General features: G+C 32.9%; 2 protein-coding genes across 3 annotated transcripts; one reads left to right on the forward strand and one right to left on the reverse strand.

Moving 5' to 3' along the window:
* Nucleotides 1-1,038: 1,038 nt before the first annotated feature.
* LOC145822672 (serine/threonine-protein kinase SRK2E-like) lies at nucleotides 1,039-3,152 on the forward strand. Its single transcript, XM_082920406.1, has 3 exons — nucleotides 1,039-1,257; nucleotides 1,344-1,442; nucleotides 2,682-3,152. Exons 1-3 carry the CDS (start codon nucleotides 1,192-1,194, stop codon nucleotides 2,967-2,969), a joined length of 453 nt encoding a protein of 150 aa, XP_082776532.1. The 5' UTR covers nucleotides 1,039-1,191; the 3' UTR covers nucleotides 2,970-3,152.
* Nucleotides 3,153-4,765: 1,613 nt separating this feature from the next.
* On the reverse strand, nucleotides 4,766-9,339 carry LOC114303954 (uncharacterized). Of its 2 annotated transcripts, none has more exons than XM_082920405.1 (4): nucleotides 9,155-9,339; nucleotides 6,988-7,416; nucleotides 5,917-6,153; nucleotides 4,766-5,187 (listed from the first exon to the last, which is right to left on the reverse strand). In XM_082920405.1, the coding sequence occupies exons 1-3, from the start codon at nucleotides 9,194-9,196 to the stop codon at nucleotides 5,944-5,946; spliced, it is 681 nt and encodes a 226-aa protein (XP_082776531.1). In that variant the 5' UTR covers nucleotides 9,197-9,339; the 3' UTR covers nucleotides 4,766-5,187; nucleotides 5,917-5,943. The 2 variants fall into 2 exon arrangements, with proteins under 2 accessions (XP_082776531.1, XP_082776530.1); XM_082920404.1 differs by having other exon boundaries at nucleotides 6,988-7,419.
* Between the last annotated feature and the right edge of the window lie 5,044 nt (nucleotides 9,340-14,383).

Raw genomic sequence — 14,383 nt, forward strand, 5'->3', positions numbered from 1 at the left:
ATACAGATGTTATCAGTTTTAACTGATATGGATAGATATTATAATATATTATATATCTGATATGGTTATGGGTAATCCAAGGAAAAAACAACGTATAGTCTGTTTTTCTACCCATAGACTGACTCTCTCCCAAAAACACAACGATCAAGTCTTTGACACTGTGGTTTGTGTGGGTGATATTCAATCTGTGATATCACTCCACTGCTGGGTTGGTTCATCAAGAAGTTTCCTGGAAGCACGTGATTTATCCAAGAAGGTTCTATCATCAAGAAGGTATGATCTGATCATTTTATCCGCTGCATATTCTGTGTTTTTAAGTTAACATATACCTGCTATTTTCATCGGTCAGCTATAAGATGTGATGAGAGAAAGAGAAATTTTTCTGTCCTCACAGCTTCCTCCTGCTTCATCTATTGTATATTCTGTCCCCAAAATAGAAGCATCACACACACACACAAAAATAAATAAAGAAAACATAAAACTCATTAACTCTTCTTAATTTGTTGATGGCACAGTAATGTATAATAAATTTAATTAAAAGTTGAATATAAATTTGGATGTAGTGTCCCCACCATGTTGTACCCTGCATTTATTTAAGGTTTATTGTTTATATATTTTTAGTTCTTATATAGTTTTATGCCATGTTGGTGTGTTTGTGTTGTATTCGTATCTATGCTTCGAAGCCTAGGACAAACCATAAACTCATGTGTTGGGCTTGACTCTTGTTGTGTGGTTTGCTCAGTCTGACTTGATGGGTTTGTGTATTCAGAGTTTACCCAACCCATACACAATATGTGTGAGGTGGGGTTCCCAGTCAACACCAAAAAGAAAACAAGTTTAATGTATTTGTCTTGTTCATATTGCCTGGTTCATGACCAATAGTGGGTGAAGTATATGTATGTTATGACTTGTTAGTTTTTGCATTGTGGATACTTAGGAAGATAAGTTTAATGATATTATTTATCCAAAAAAAAAAGAAAGACAAGTTCAACAATATACGTCACTTGTACAGTGAGAGCAAGGAGAAAGGGAACACAGCAACTTTTGTTGTGGAAATTTTTCCCCGAACTTTTATTCTAAAGAAACATGCGTCCGGACTATAATTTTTGTTAGTACTGTTACAGTGGTCAAACTGGACGATGTACTTTGATAATACACTGATATGGAATCACCAAAGCAAGGAGATACGTCATGCTGGTCAGTGCATACCCATTTGAGGATCCTGAGGAGCCTAAGAATTTTTGCAACACAATACAAGTAAAGTAATTCATCACACGCTATTACTGTAGATATCACATCTCAATTGAATTACTGGACGCAATAGTTGTTTTTTTTTCATGCAGCGAATTTTGAAAGTTCAATACTCTATTCCAGACTATGTTCATATATCTCCAGAGTGCAGCCATCTGATCTCGAGGATTTTTGTAGCTGACCCTGCAAAGGTCAGTTGCAATTTGCTGGTAGCAAAGCCTTTTTTCTTTTTCTTTTTTGTCTCGCTGTACTTTTTTAGGGTTCTCTTTTTGATAATGGAGTTTGTCCTACATTTTTTCTTGTCCACAATTGTAGATGTTATTATTCTTTGTTTTTGTTCTTTTTTATGAGTAACTCTATCTTGTACAAATAGTGCAATTGGTAACCTGAACCACATAGTCCGATCACATGACATGTGTCAACTTGGACGTTCATATTGACATATATCTGGTCTTTGTATTGGTGAAAAAGGATTAATCAAAATAAAACCTCAACCGAAAAGGGATTAATCAGGAGAGTCCTGCCAATGGATTAACACAATTGGCAATTGAACACCTCAAATACTGTCGAACTACTAAAAAGACATATAGAAGAGTACTTGCAAGAGAATACTGAAGAAGATTTTATTCAGGACTCAGGAAAACACTAACTTTGGAGAGAGATGGAGGAACCTTTAGCCCCAAAACAGTTACTATAAAACCCTATTGCTCTCTCCCCTTCTCTAGATATAGATACACACACCTCATCTCCATTGTTCATCAATAATACATACTAGTCAACAAAGGATTTACTATTACTTTATCTTACAAGACTACCATACACGAGGACAACTACACTCTATTAAAATAGCTTTATAAGGACGAAGTGAACTATTCACAACTACTAAAATATGTTCTACATATCTATTTCCTCCCTCCACACTGCCTGGAAGCAACTCTAGACAAGTCAAGTCATTTGGTAATAGAGATCTCACTAAACGGTATAACTTGACGGTACCACTTGAATGTAGCAACTCTAAGACCAAGGCGTTGACCTGGTGGACGAGGAGCTCCCTTACCAGTTGTGATGCTTGGCTTCCCCTTTCCTTTATTCTCATACAACCAATTTTGGGGGGGGGGGGGGGGGGTAAACAAACAAAACAAATAAAGAATATGGCATATCTAACTGAGATGTGAGGAGTCAAGTTGTTTCATTGTGTGAGAGAGAGAGAGTCTTGCAATAAAGTTTGCTTGCGACAATAATTGTGTGGCAAGCACAATAGGTGATAGTGGCATTGAGTTCAGAGGTTACTTTCCATGGATTATGGAAGAGTTGTGTGCAAGAAAATCCTATCTTTTTAAACTATTTGAAAGGCTGTTTATGGTGTTTAAATGGAGATGATAACTTGAAGTGCTGAATTTAACCTCATTTGCTTTTATTGGATTCAACAGAGGATATCCATGTCAGAAATCTGGAATGACAGGTGGTTTCTAAGGAACCTCCCAGCAGACCTCGTGGATGAAAAAACAATGAACAACCAGTTTGAAGAGCCCGATCAACCCATGCAGAGTATGGAGGAAATCATGCAGATAATTGCTGAGGCTACCGTACCTGCAGCTGGGACGCAGAGTCTCAACCAGTATCTAACTGGCAGCCTTGATATCGATGATGAGATGGATGATGACCTCCATAGTGATCTCGACATCGATAGCAGTGGAGAAATAGTCTATGCAATGTGATTGTAGCACAATCCCGCATCGGATGATTAGATGATTTGGTCATTTCAAGGGACAATTGACACTTTCTGCTTTGTTCTGTATTTTTTCTATTTCCAACTGGCATTTGTAATTGTATGTACCATAACATGGTTATTCACCAATATGTTGTCCAATGCTTCTAATATTTGTATTATAACTTTGTCATCTTTTTGACTCTCGTTTAGTTAGTTTGTTGGATTGCATTAGGACCATGTTGTGACAAATTTGATTGGAAATTCCGATGGCAAAAGAAGGGGATTTGTTAGCTTGTTATTCAGTACGAATGAATGAAATGACAGAATCTACATAAATTATTCAACAAGCTTTAGGAGAAATTCCTGGAGGATCCCTAGAGATTCAAAAATCCAGCGCTTTATAAAGAATTCCATATGGAATGATTTTACAATCGGCCTGTTAATATTGGTTGACAAAGGACTTGATCATGTCAATAAAGTTCTTTAAACGCTCTTTTTTAAGGGTGAGTTCTATTTATGCTGTGTTTGGTTGGGGGATTTGGAGAGGGATTTGGAAAGAGAAATGAAAAAGGTAGGTGAAATGTGAATAAATCATGCCTATATTTCACATAGTTTCACACACCTTTTCCATTTCTCTTTCCAAATCCCTCCCCAAATCCCTCAACCAAACACACCATTAAGAAACTTCTTGCTATTTGAGTATGTGATTAGATGTATTCGGCTCCATGTTGATTATGAATTTGCATCATTTACTTGATCTAATTTGAGTTTGTGATCAGATGAATATGGCTCCATGATAAGTATGAATTTGCATCATTTAGTCTTTAAATACTCTAATTTGAGTATGTGATCAGATGAATATGGCTTCATGTGTTCACGTAATTTTGTATTAGAATTAATTGCCATGTCAAGTACGGGACCAAATGTAAATGATTCCATATCAAGTACGAAATTTGGTGGGTGTAACTTCGTGATTCAAGCCACCTGCTCCACGTCAAGAATGTATTCAAACACAAACTTATGGAAGTATGAGATCAATTGAATTATTGCGACTTTATTGAGGCTTGACCAAATGAATGATTGCGACTTTATAGAGGCTTGGCCAAATAAATTTCAAATCTCTTTCGATAAATAAAAAAATAAAGAACAAAAACACAACCAAATAAATTTCTTGAAATATTTAAGAGTGGGACAAGACTCAGTATTATGGAATCATACCATTTTCTCTAATGCTGTGTTTGGTTAGGGTTTTTGGGATGGGATTTGGAAAAGGAATGAGAAATGTAATCCTATTTATGTTTGATTATAATAAAAAATATATGGAAAAAGAAAGGGGGTGAGAAATAAATAAAGAAATAGGAGACCTTTTAGGACATCAATTCTATTTTATAACCAACACAACCAAACATAGTTGGGATTTGGAATTCTATTAATTCTTTCTCATTTTCCTTTCATTTCCATTTCCCTTCCCAAATCCCCCAACCAAACACAGCGTAAAAGAGTTTACAACAAATCTCTATACCCAATTTTCTTTTACTACAAGTTGCGACTCTCATGTCTATAATTTCTTTTCTCAACGGCCACAGAGAAATATAAGTTTCAAAACCACCCAAATGAATCACAGACAAAGCTAGCTGCAGCAAAACATCAAAGGATGGTGAAAATCGGACCTTGCATCTAATTAAGAATAAAGTGACATGTTTGAGCATTTGCGTTAGAGTCGACAAACCTGCCTTGGATAAGATTTAGTAGATGGCAGTAAAGAAAAAACACAAAAAAAAAAAAAAAAAAAAACAAACAAAGTATTCTCAAATCTCGTTTATATTTCAACCATAAAACGCAGAAAAATCAGCACAACATATTTGGCCCGTCACTAAAAGAACAACTAAAATTGAGAGCAAAACATTTTCCTCTGCTTTCAATATGCGCATTCCAACAAAATAAATCTCTGAAGGCATTTCTCAGAAATTTTCAACCCTTGATTAATTGCACTACAACCACATTAGATAAGGTTGTACAAGTTGTCCCTATGTTGTCAAAAACAAGAACTCCTCATATGTTTCCCAGCATCTAAAGCACTAGATGATCATTTGGAATAAATACACACGTGCGCGCGCACGCACACACACAAAAAACCTCCTGTTTGGATGAACTGAAAATCAGAGGATTATGTTTTCTGACCACCTCCATCATAAACAGTTGAAACAAGTGTCACCTCGTATCATCTACAAAAACAGTTAAAAAATAAATATGATTGTATCAGATCATGTCAACAATGCCATGAGACTCTGCAAAGAGCTATAATTTGTTTACAAAAAAAGAAAAAGAAAAAAGAGTTAATTTCATTTATTTCTGCACTATCACCATTTTTTTCTATTTGATCCTTAAACTATAAATTTCATTTATTTAATTCCTAAAATTTCTAATTTCAGCTATATGATTCAATTGAAGACGCCATAAATTTGATGGACAAAAGGTTCATTTCAAAATATGAACAACTTAAACCATAATATTCATTTTTTTTATTCCCTATATTGACATGAGGCGTGGAGAAGAATATGAACATTTGGTTGCAAGGTGTAAGTTCTCTAATAAAATGTGAATAAGAAAATGTGTGTTTGGTTGTATGATTTAGGTTGTCCTAATTACAAAATTACATTTCTACTCATTAGGTTAGGTTTCCACCATTACTGATTTAGATGGACGGTCTCTAATAGGAATTTGGACCATATGAGCTAAAATAAAAAAATTGTAGGGACTAAATAAATGAAATTGATAATTTAGAGATGAAATTAAAAAAAATGATAACAGTTTAGGGGATCAAAAGTGAAATTAGCTCAGACAAAAATTATGCATACAAAATTGAAGGAACCAAAGAAGGAATGACTTCATGTGATGGTGGTGATACATTCTACCATGAAAAAGTTCAAACAATTAAGCAAACAAATGATTACCTGTTCACCCCATAGAATTAGAGCTTATCATACGCAGGAAGACTCTGGTGGCAGTGGTTCCGATGCCTTTTGGGGCCTTCTATACCACAGAAATGCAAAATATAGAGTCCTCAATAATCCCCCATTTGCAAAGTGTGGAATAAAAATGCGCCCCCAGTAGGGGTAATATGGGCCTGGCAATTTGAGTAATGTGAAGAAAATTGCAATAGCAATAAGATGCCAGGGAACTTCTGCATCCTGATAATACAACCAGAAAAGAAAATCATTGTGAAAAACACACATACTACATAAGAAAGTAACTAATAAAAATTGAAATCAAAATATTTTAGACCCTTGAATTAAAGAAAACCAATTTGCGAAGTGAGGCACTATTACAAGGCGTCTCCACAAGCCGTGTTTTGGGTTGAGAGAGAGAGAGAGAGTACATGACACAATCAAATACCAACATCTTGTGAGAGAAAAAATGTTTCAATTCAAATGTCAGGAGCGCCTAATTTCTCCAAATTGAAATTGTGATATTTTAGATCTCTGAATTGAAGAAAACCAATTTGAGAAATGAGGCAACAATAACGCATCCCCACAAGGGTTGATACTGTGTTTTGGGTTGGGAGAGGGAGAGAGAGAAAGAGAGAGAGAGAGAGAAGGTGAGTACATGAGAGAGTCAAATACCATCATATTGTGAGAGAAAAAAAGGCTTCAAGATTTTCCCACCATAGGGCTATGGTTCAAATGTCAGAAGCACTAATTTCCCAAACATAATTAAATGAAGCACCCCAAGCAGATACATAATGAGAGTTTTTTTTGTTATTTTTGATAATCCAGGATATCTCCTGCCCAGCCCAGCCTAATTGGGCTCGAGTTGCCTCAAATCAAGACAGCTGAGAACTAATCCTAAAGGCCCTGCAGTTAACGACCAGGCAAACCTCCAATAACTTATTGGGACACTCATAATGAGAAGTTAATGTACAGCATCCTTCAGATCTACGTTACTAACAATGTTATGATGTTATTCAATAAGTAAAAAGGACAACATTTCTTGAGATATTAATCGACATCATAAATTATTTCAACCTTGAGAAGTGGAGATAGTTCCAAGGCCGTCTCTCGTAAGACCCCAGCGACAGCAACGCCAATTAGCAGTGGAATTGGAATAAGAAACAGCTTTTTTTCGTGGGCACAGTACGACATCTCGCTAAGGGAAGAGACTGCAAGTACAGGTAAGCATAAGTATTTGATGACCGCCACAATAAGGTCGAGGATGAGTTGAATGAAATTTTCCAAAGCTCTGTTCCAGGGGAAGGTCTTGACTGACTGAGGAGAACTATCCCAAATTTTTCTCACCTTGTTCATTATTCGGTCCAAATTTATTTTTTCAGGATTGCCCGACTGTCCAGCAGTCATGTTCATTGCACACAAGCTTTTGCGGTTAGTATTCTGAGTTACTCCATTAGGTTTGAAACTTAAAATACAGCTGTGTATCTTAGTACAGTGTAACCACTCCTGCTACAAGAAAAGAAAGTTGTTTTTGAAACAAATGCATAACAAAAGAGTAAAAAAAATATTAAGAATAAAATTGAATTAGACCATAAGAGGCAGATGCTTTGTTACTCAACAAATAAACAACAGATACTTTATCGATTCAATCACCATGCAGCTGATTTTCCCAAAAGTAATACTTCCCTAGCAAAGACAACTAGATAACAAATTAACTCTAGAAGTGATTATAATCACAAATTAGCCCAGTCCAGTTGAGCTCTGCCTAGAGATACAAATGGATGTGCATTTTGAATATTCATTGTAGAAAATGGAAATGAGAATCCGCACTCAATAAACATCCTCCTCCTAGTAACCATAGATTTATCCAGTTACATAACCGCGAAAAAGCTTTATCTGAATAGAAGGGCTACCTAACCCATTGATTGTCATCAGATTCAAATACTTTAGATTCATTGTCTATCACATGAGTCCACAATTTGTAGTTAGAAGGCAAAAGAGATTAATTTTATTTAGTAGTAAGAAGAATCCCCAATTGGAATTATATTTATCCGATGGAATAAATATACAGTGCAATGATCCAAATATCATTAAACTTGAACATTTTAAAATCATTGGCCTTCAGTGGAGAAACTAAAACTAGCAAGGGAGACGGAGAAACACATAATATTTTGTTTGAAACTATGATCCGTCCTTGCCTGGAGAACAAATTTTGACACCCAGTAGAAAGGTAAATTATCCAGTATACTAATAAAATAAAATAAAATAAAAATAAAAAGAGTTAACCACATTGCAGAGAAGAAAAAAAAATTTACTCAATCAAGGAATCAACTCCACAGGTACTATATTCACCCAAAAAAACTCCACAGGTACTATCAAACCACACATATCAGGTTGCTCATCAATGCCACAAAAGGGAGAAAATTTTTGTGAACATGCCCAACAAAATTCAACACTTTGTTTCAAACAAAATCCACTACTACTGCATAGATATAGGTTTTTCCTGTATATTTTAGCCTGTCAAAGTAGGACAACAAGGGCTTCCAACTTCCACTTACAGTTGCAATAGATTACAGAGGGAAAATCCATGCTTAGTGGACAGGAAACTTCATCTTTGTGTCAATTGCTGAGTAGCAAAATTGGCTTTTGTATCTGAACTTCCTACTGAAAATGGGAAAGTTATTTCTAATTCTTCTCAATATAAATAACTTTACTGTGCTTAGTAATTCTCCCATGAAACATTACACCTGTTATAATCTCAAATCCTAATTTTGAGAATTGAATTCCTTCAAATCAGAGGGCCGCTGGTTCAGTAGTTAAAACTCAGGCTACTAACCATTGAGTTGTCAGTTTGAACTCACTTTGGACAAATTATGCCAAAGATTAGGCCAGTACCCAATCTACTAAAATGGGTGTAGTTTAGTTTAATTTACAAACACAACTAGATAACATGTTTTCCCTGTAGCAATGCCCCAAAATAAACAAAATTAAATCACCCAAATCCATTTGCTTTACATAAACATAGAATTTTTCATCAACATGATTGAATTTTCTGTACTTACAAACAAACCCATTTGCAAACTAACGCATCACAGCAGTGTGAATTATTTCAGAACCCATTTTCTGAATCCACAAAAACCCTCAACTAAACATACCTAGAGTGAGAAACACAAATCAATACACCACTTCACAAACACACACATATACATCAGGAATTCATGAATATGAGCGAAGAAAATTTTACCTTGAATCCATGAAAAGCATGAGAATTCAATCTGAACGCCATGGTAAGAATTGATTGTTGATGTTAAAGAGGATAAGGTTATGAAACCCTTTCAATATTGCTCTAAATTTTTCTGAGTTGAAGCCAGGGTTTAGCAAATGGCGGTGCATGGATTTAGTGTTGACGACCACAGTGTAAAGTTTGTGTAGTTTCGCATAAGTTGGAATCAGAACCGTTCATTGCATATCTGGTTTCAGCTGTGGAATTCTGTACTAAGGCCTGTTTGGTTGAGGAATTTTGATTTCGCTTGGATGTTCTACTTTCATTTCAATCATTTGACTGGAGGATTTTGTTTCGCAAAAAGTTTTTTTTTTTTAATTTTTTTTATCTTTGGAAATTTATTTAACAATTTAATTAAAAAATAATAATTTTTCAGATCAGCCTATTCTAGAAGAATTTAAAAAGTTTTTAAAAAAATCACAAAAATCTGTAAGTATTTATTTATTTATTTATTTTTTTTTTTGGAGAACATAAAAAATATTTGTATTAAAAACAACAATCTAAAGAAAATGAGACTCCAAAAGGCCATACAAACTATATATAAAAAGAAAAAAACAAATAACAAAACAACAACAAATAACAACAAAAAAAATAGTTATGGTTAAAGGAAAACCATTGATCTTTTAAAAAATGTAGTTTGAAAAGTAAAATTTGTATCAGACTAAGCAAGATCTGTTTGAAAGTTTATCATCCCTATCGACGTCATCCTCATCACTGTTGCCCAACTTCGCTACTGCCGCCGCTGTACTTTGAACACTGCCAAAAATTAGAGTTGTGAACATCTATAATGGTATGGAAGAAGGCTTGAGAGAGGAGGAAACCATTGTTGATGTAAAAAATTCAAAACTCTATGGCAAAATTGGGAGAAAAAACTCTCAAACTTCTACTTCAAACATAAAAAGTCTAAATTTTCACTTTATAAGATTTACATTTTAGAAGTGTAAAAGGAATTGCAAGAGTATCACCATAGTATCGTCGAAAATTTCCTAGAGAAAGAAGCTCTGCTCTCTCTCTGGAATTGAGAGTTGTAATCTACAGATTTTAAAAAGAAAAATGATTTATACTCCCACTAGGGGTCGACCCCCAGTGAGGTGGAGGCCCATGATTGGGCGGAAAAAAACAGTTTTTTTTTTTTTTTTTTTATATCATTCATTTTTTTTATGACAAACGCGATAAATTATATAGATTTCAATTATTAGATCAAGTTAATTTTTTTTATAAATGATATACATAAAGAAACCTTACAAGATAAATAATTCGAATTATCAGAACGAAACCTATGATACACCTTACGGATCCGAATAACATCCTCAAGTCCAAATCTAATAAACTAAAAATAATCCAGACCCAAAAGTATAATTCAGTCATCTTGAATAGGCCCATGAATCACTTTATTTGGTTTCAATTTTTTGAATTCAAATTTTAAAAAATTATGTTTTTTGTTTTTCATATTTTTTTATTTTTATTGAATTTTTTTAATATTTTAAACATTTTTTTTAAAATTTTTAGATGCACCTAATTTAGACGTATCTAAAAAATAAAATATTTATAAAAATATTAAAAAATCAATATCAATAAATATATAAGAATACGAAAATATATTGAATTTATATTTTTGATATTTAGTGAATTTTTTTTAAAAAAAATTACAAATAATATACTTTTTAATTGTATTTATATTAAATGTATTTAAAAAGTAAAATATTAAAAAAATTCACTAAAAAAGAAGTAAGAAAAATAAAAAATTTCAATCATCAAGAAATGAAATTCAGGAAATAGGAACCAAAGATGAAGGTGACAAAATTACAATCAAACACTACTAATCAATTTATTTTTTGAGCAAATAAGTAAAACTGGACCGTTGCAACATCGTGTTCTTAGATTTTCGGACATCCAAGTGATATCATATATTCCAGTCTCTTAATTCATCACATCAGATCATATATATATATATATATATATATAAAATATATAAGGAATGTTTTTTCCTTATTTAGGTGGTACATTTACATTCTAAAGATTTTTTATATTTTCTAAAAAAATCATATCATTATGCCTTTTTTAAATACTTATTTTTCATATTGATATTTTAATTTAATTTTTATGATATTTAAAAAAAAATTATCTTGTTATACAAATATATAAATAAATAAGACATAATACGCTTAATTATGTGCATCACACGAATCAAATTAATTTTCTTTTATATTTTATATTTTTTTTATCTTATTGATATCTTAATATTAATTTATATTTAACATGAAATTATTCATTACAAAACATTTATATTTAATTTAGGGGGTTTTTTTTTAAGGTCCCTCGTATTAAGATTTTATAGTATAAAGGACATCTAATATTTTCATAATGTCTAAGGTCCCCCAAGTTGATCCAGAGAAAATTAGTCCAGAGAAATTTCAAATGTCTTTGGCCTCTTTAGCCTTCCATGGACTCTCCAGAGAAATTTCAAATTTCTCTGCCTTTCATATACTTCCCACTCTCCAAAAAAATTTCTCTGTGGCTTCTTTATCTCATCATTAAGATTGTTTGGTGAAATATTACCCATGTTCCAAAGCTAATCCATCTTGACTTGAATTTTACTGTTATTAAGTTTGTGATTTTGGGTTATCTCGAATGAAACACAGCACATTTCTTTCTTCAAGGTCAACTGCAGAGACGGTAAGCAGTACTTGTGAATTTGTAATTTAGCCCTATTCCTTTGCTGCATGCTAACCTAAGCTGCTCCCCACCACCACCATCTCCCTTTTTCTTCCCTTCTTATTTCCCAACTCTCTGCCCCCTCCCTTCTCCTTCCTCCCTAACCCCATTCAACACCAACCACTCTCTCTCTCTCAATTCATAGAGCACTCAAAGAGAAGGATTGTGATGAAGTGTTCTTAAAAGGATTGGAGTGAGCTGTTTATGATCACTTAATCTGCTTCTCTTTATTACTAAATTTAGGTGAATGGGTTTTACTTCACTTCAAGTTTGCATGGATTCATCTGATTGGCTCCAGGTATGCCATGCAAACACTTAAAATTAAATTTTGCAACTTAATTTAATAGCGATACGTGTTTTAAGATTAAAAAAATAAATAAAGAGATATGAGACAGAGAATCATCCGCACACAACCCATCGTCATCATCATCATCATCATCATCCTCTTTTTTCATCTAAATCTCAATACTTCAATTTATTTTCTAAAAGTTTTCTAACATCCTCAGATTTTATTTTTATTTTCAAAAGTATAATTTTGATGACAACATAGTCTAAGATCTAGGTGAAAGAGACTATTAAGCATATGTAATCTTTCACTGTAATTATTCAGTGTCATAATAAATTATTAGTGTTGGTAATTAAGATACTATGCACTCCCATAGCTTACAGTTCTAGGGGACTAAAATTGCTCATAAAAAGTAGTTCAACTTTTATTCTCATGCAATCTAATGACACTAGAAACAAAACATAAATGATTTGTATATGAAAAATATCCATATTTGAAATAATAGTGTTGTGGAGTCCAGAGAAATTCTCCGGGTTGAGAGAATTTCTCTAGAAATATTTGTCCGGAATTTTCTCTGGGTTGTGCAGTCCAGAGAAATTCTCTGAAAATGTTTGTCTGAGAATTTCTCTGGGTTTGGGGAGTCCAGAGAAATTTTGAAATTTCTTTGTGATGTGTCCAGAGAAATTTTGAAATTAAGCAAAGCTCGATCATCGACATATTGTTTCATCTCGGCAGTCATTCCCGACATACAAATTGGATCTATTTTGCGTGCAATCCAACTCCGCAAAGCCTTAATTCGATCCTCAAACGACTTCATGGTATTGGCAACAATCAGAGTTTCATCCAGATCAAACACAATTGAAAGACATCGTAAATTCAACATCCCCAAACAAGCATTATACAAACTGGACGGAACCGCATAGCACCAAAAACACGAAAATTTCTTCTGCTTGCTCGGCATTGCCACCAAGTGAACCTCTTCGTCTCCAATCAACACCACCGCAGTCTACAAAACCAGCTTAAAACCAATCAATACATACAAAATGAAACCTAATTACAAACAAATAAATGTATGTGTGATTGGAACCTTGAGTTCGTAAAAGCAAGAGGCGTGAAGATTGATCAATTGAGACTGTTCGATTGGAGATATGGATTCGAGCTTGTATCGGACTGAATTTGGGGAAATTGTTTGTAGGATTACAGCTCTGTCGAGACCACGATTCGTGGGTCTAGACATGATTGAGCAAGAACAAGGGTTTTAGATGCCATTTTTGGGTGAAAAGTTGTTACTAGTATATATATATATATATATATTTTGGGGGTGTATCGACTTGAATTGGAATTGGATTGGATTGAGAGTGAGTAGCTTGTACGCAAGAAGAAGTGAACTCGGTGATGGAATGTTCGAAGAAGGTGCAGAAATCGTGGGCAAAGAGTCAAATTTCTCTGATATATGTTTAGGGATCTTAGATATCAAAAAATAATTTTGTGGATCTTTTCCATTACGAAAAGTGGGAGAGGGACCCTAGACTAATTTTCCCTATAATTTAAATTTGATATACCTATATACAATATGTATGCATAATTTAAAAAGAATATTAAAGAGAGAGAAAAAAAATCAATACTCTACATATTTAATTTATATATTTTCTTCTTAAGTCAATCGCAACATATTTATATTTAATCTTTTAAATAAATTTTGTGTAGTTCTATTTCTACATATTTTATTTTTAAAATAAATATAAATATAAAAATTAAATTAAATAATTAGAAGCACTTTTAGCTTTATATTATTAATTCTCCTTCTAATTTAACTATTATTTTTAATATCAAAATGAGTGTTTAGTTTAATATCTTATAATTTAATATATATCATATAAAATCATTATATGATAATTACATTTTTATAGCATAATAGAACTAAAATTATCAAAATAAATAAATAATTTAACTAAATTTATTATATATAAGTATTTAAGTAATACTTTTATACAACGATAAAACTAAAATTATTTAAATAAATAATAAATAATTTAATTTAAATTTTATTTTAATATTATTCTTTTGTAACACATATCATAATATAATACACCATGAGTTATAACCAAGTCATAATTTGTATATTATAGAACTTTTTGCTATTTTTATTTTTTTAAGAAAAAAATATTTTGATACAAGTGAAATTCATA

This window comes from Camellia sinensis, chromosome 3 (assembly GCF_055761805.1).
Source record: "Camellia sinensis isolate YWXY chromosome 3, ASM5576180v1, whole genome shotgun sequence".
Classification (NCBI taxonomy): Eukaryota; Viridiplantae; Streptophyta; class Magnoliopsida; order Ericales; family Theaceae; genus Camellia; species Camellia sinensis.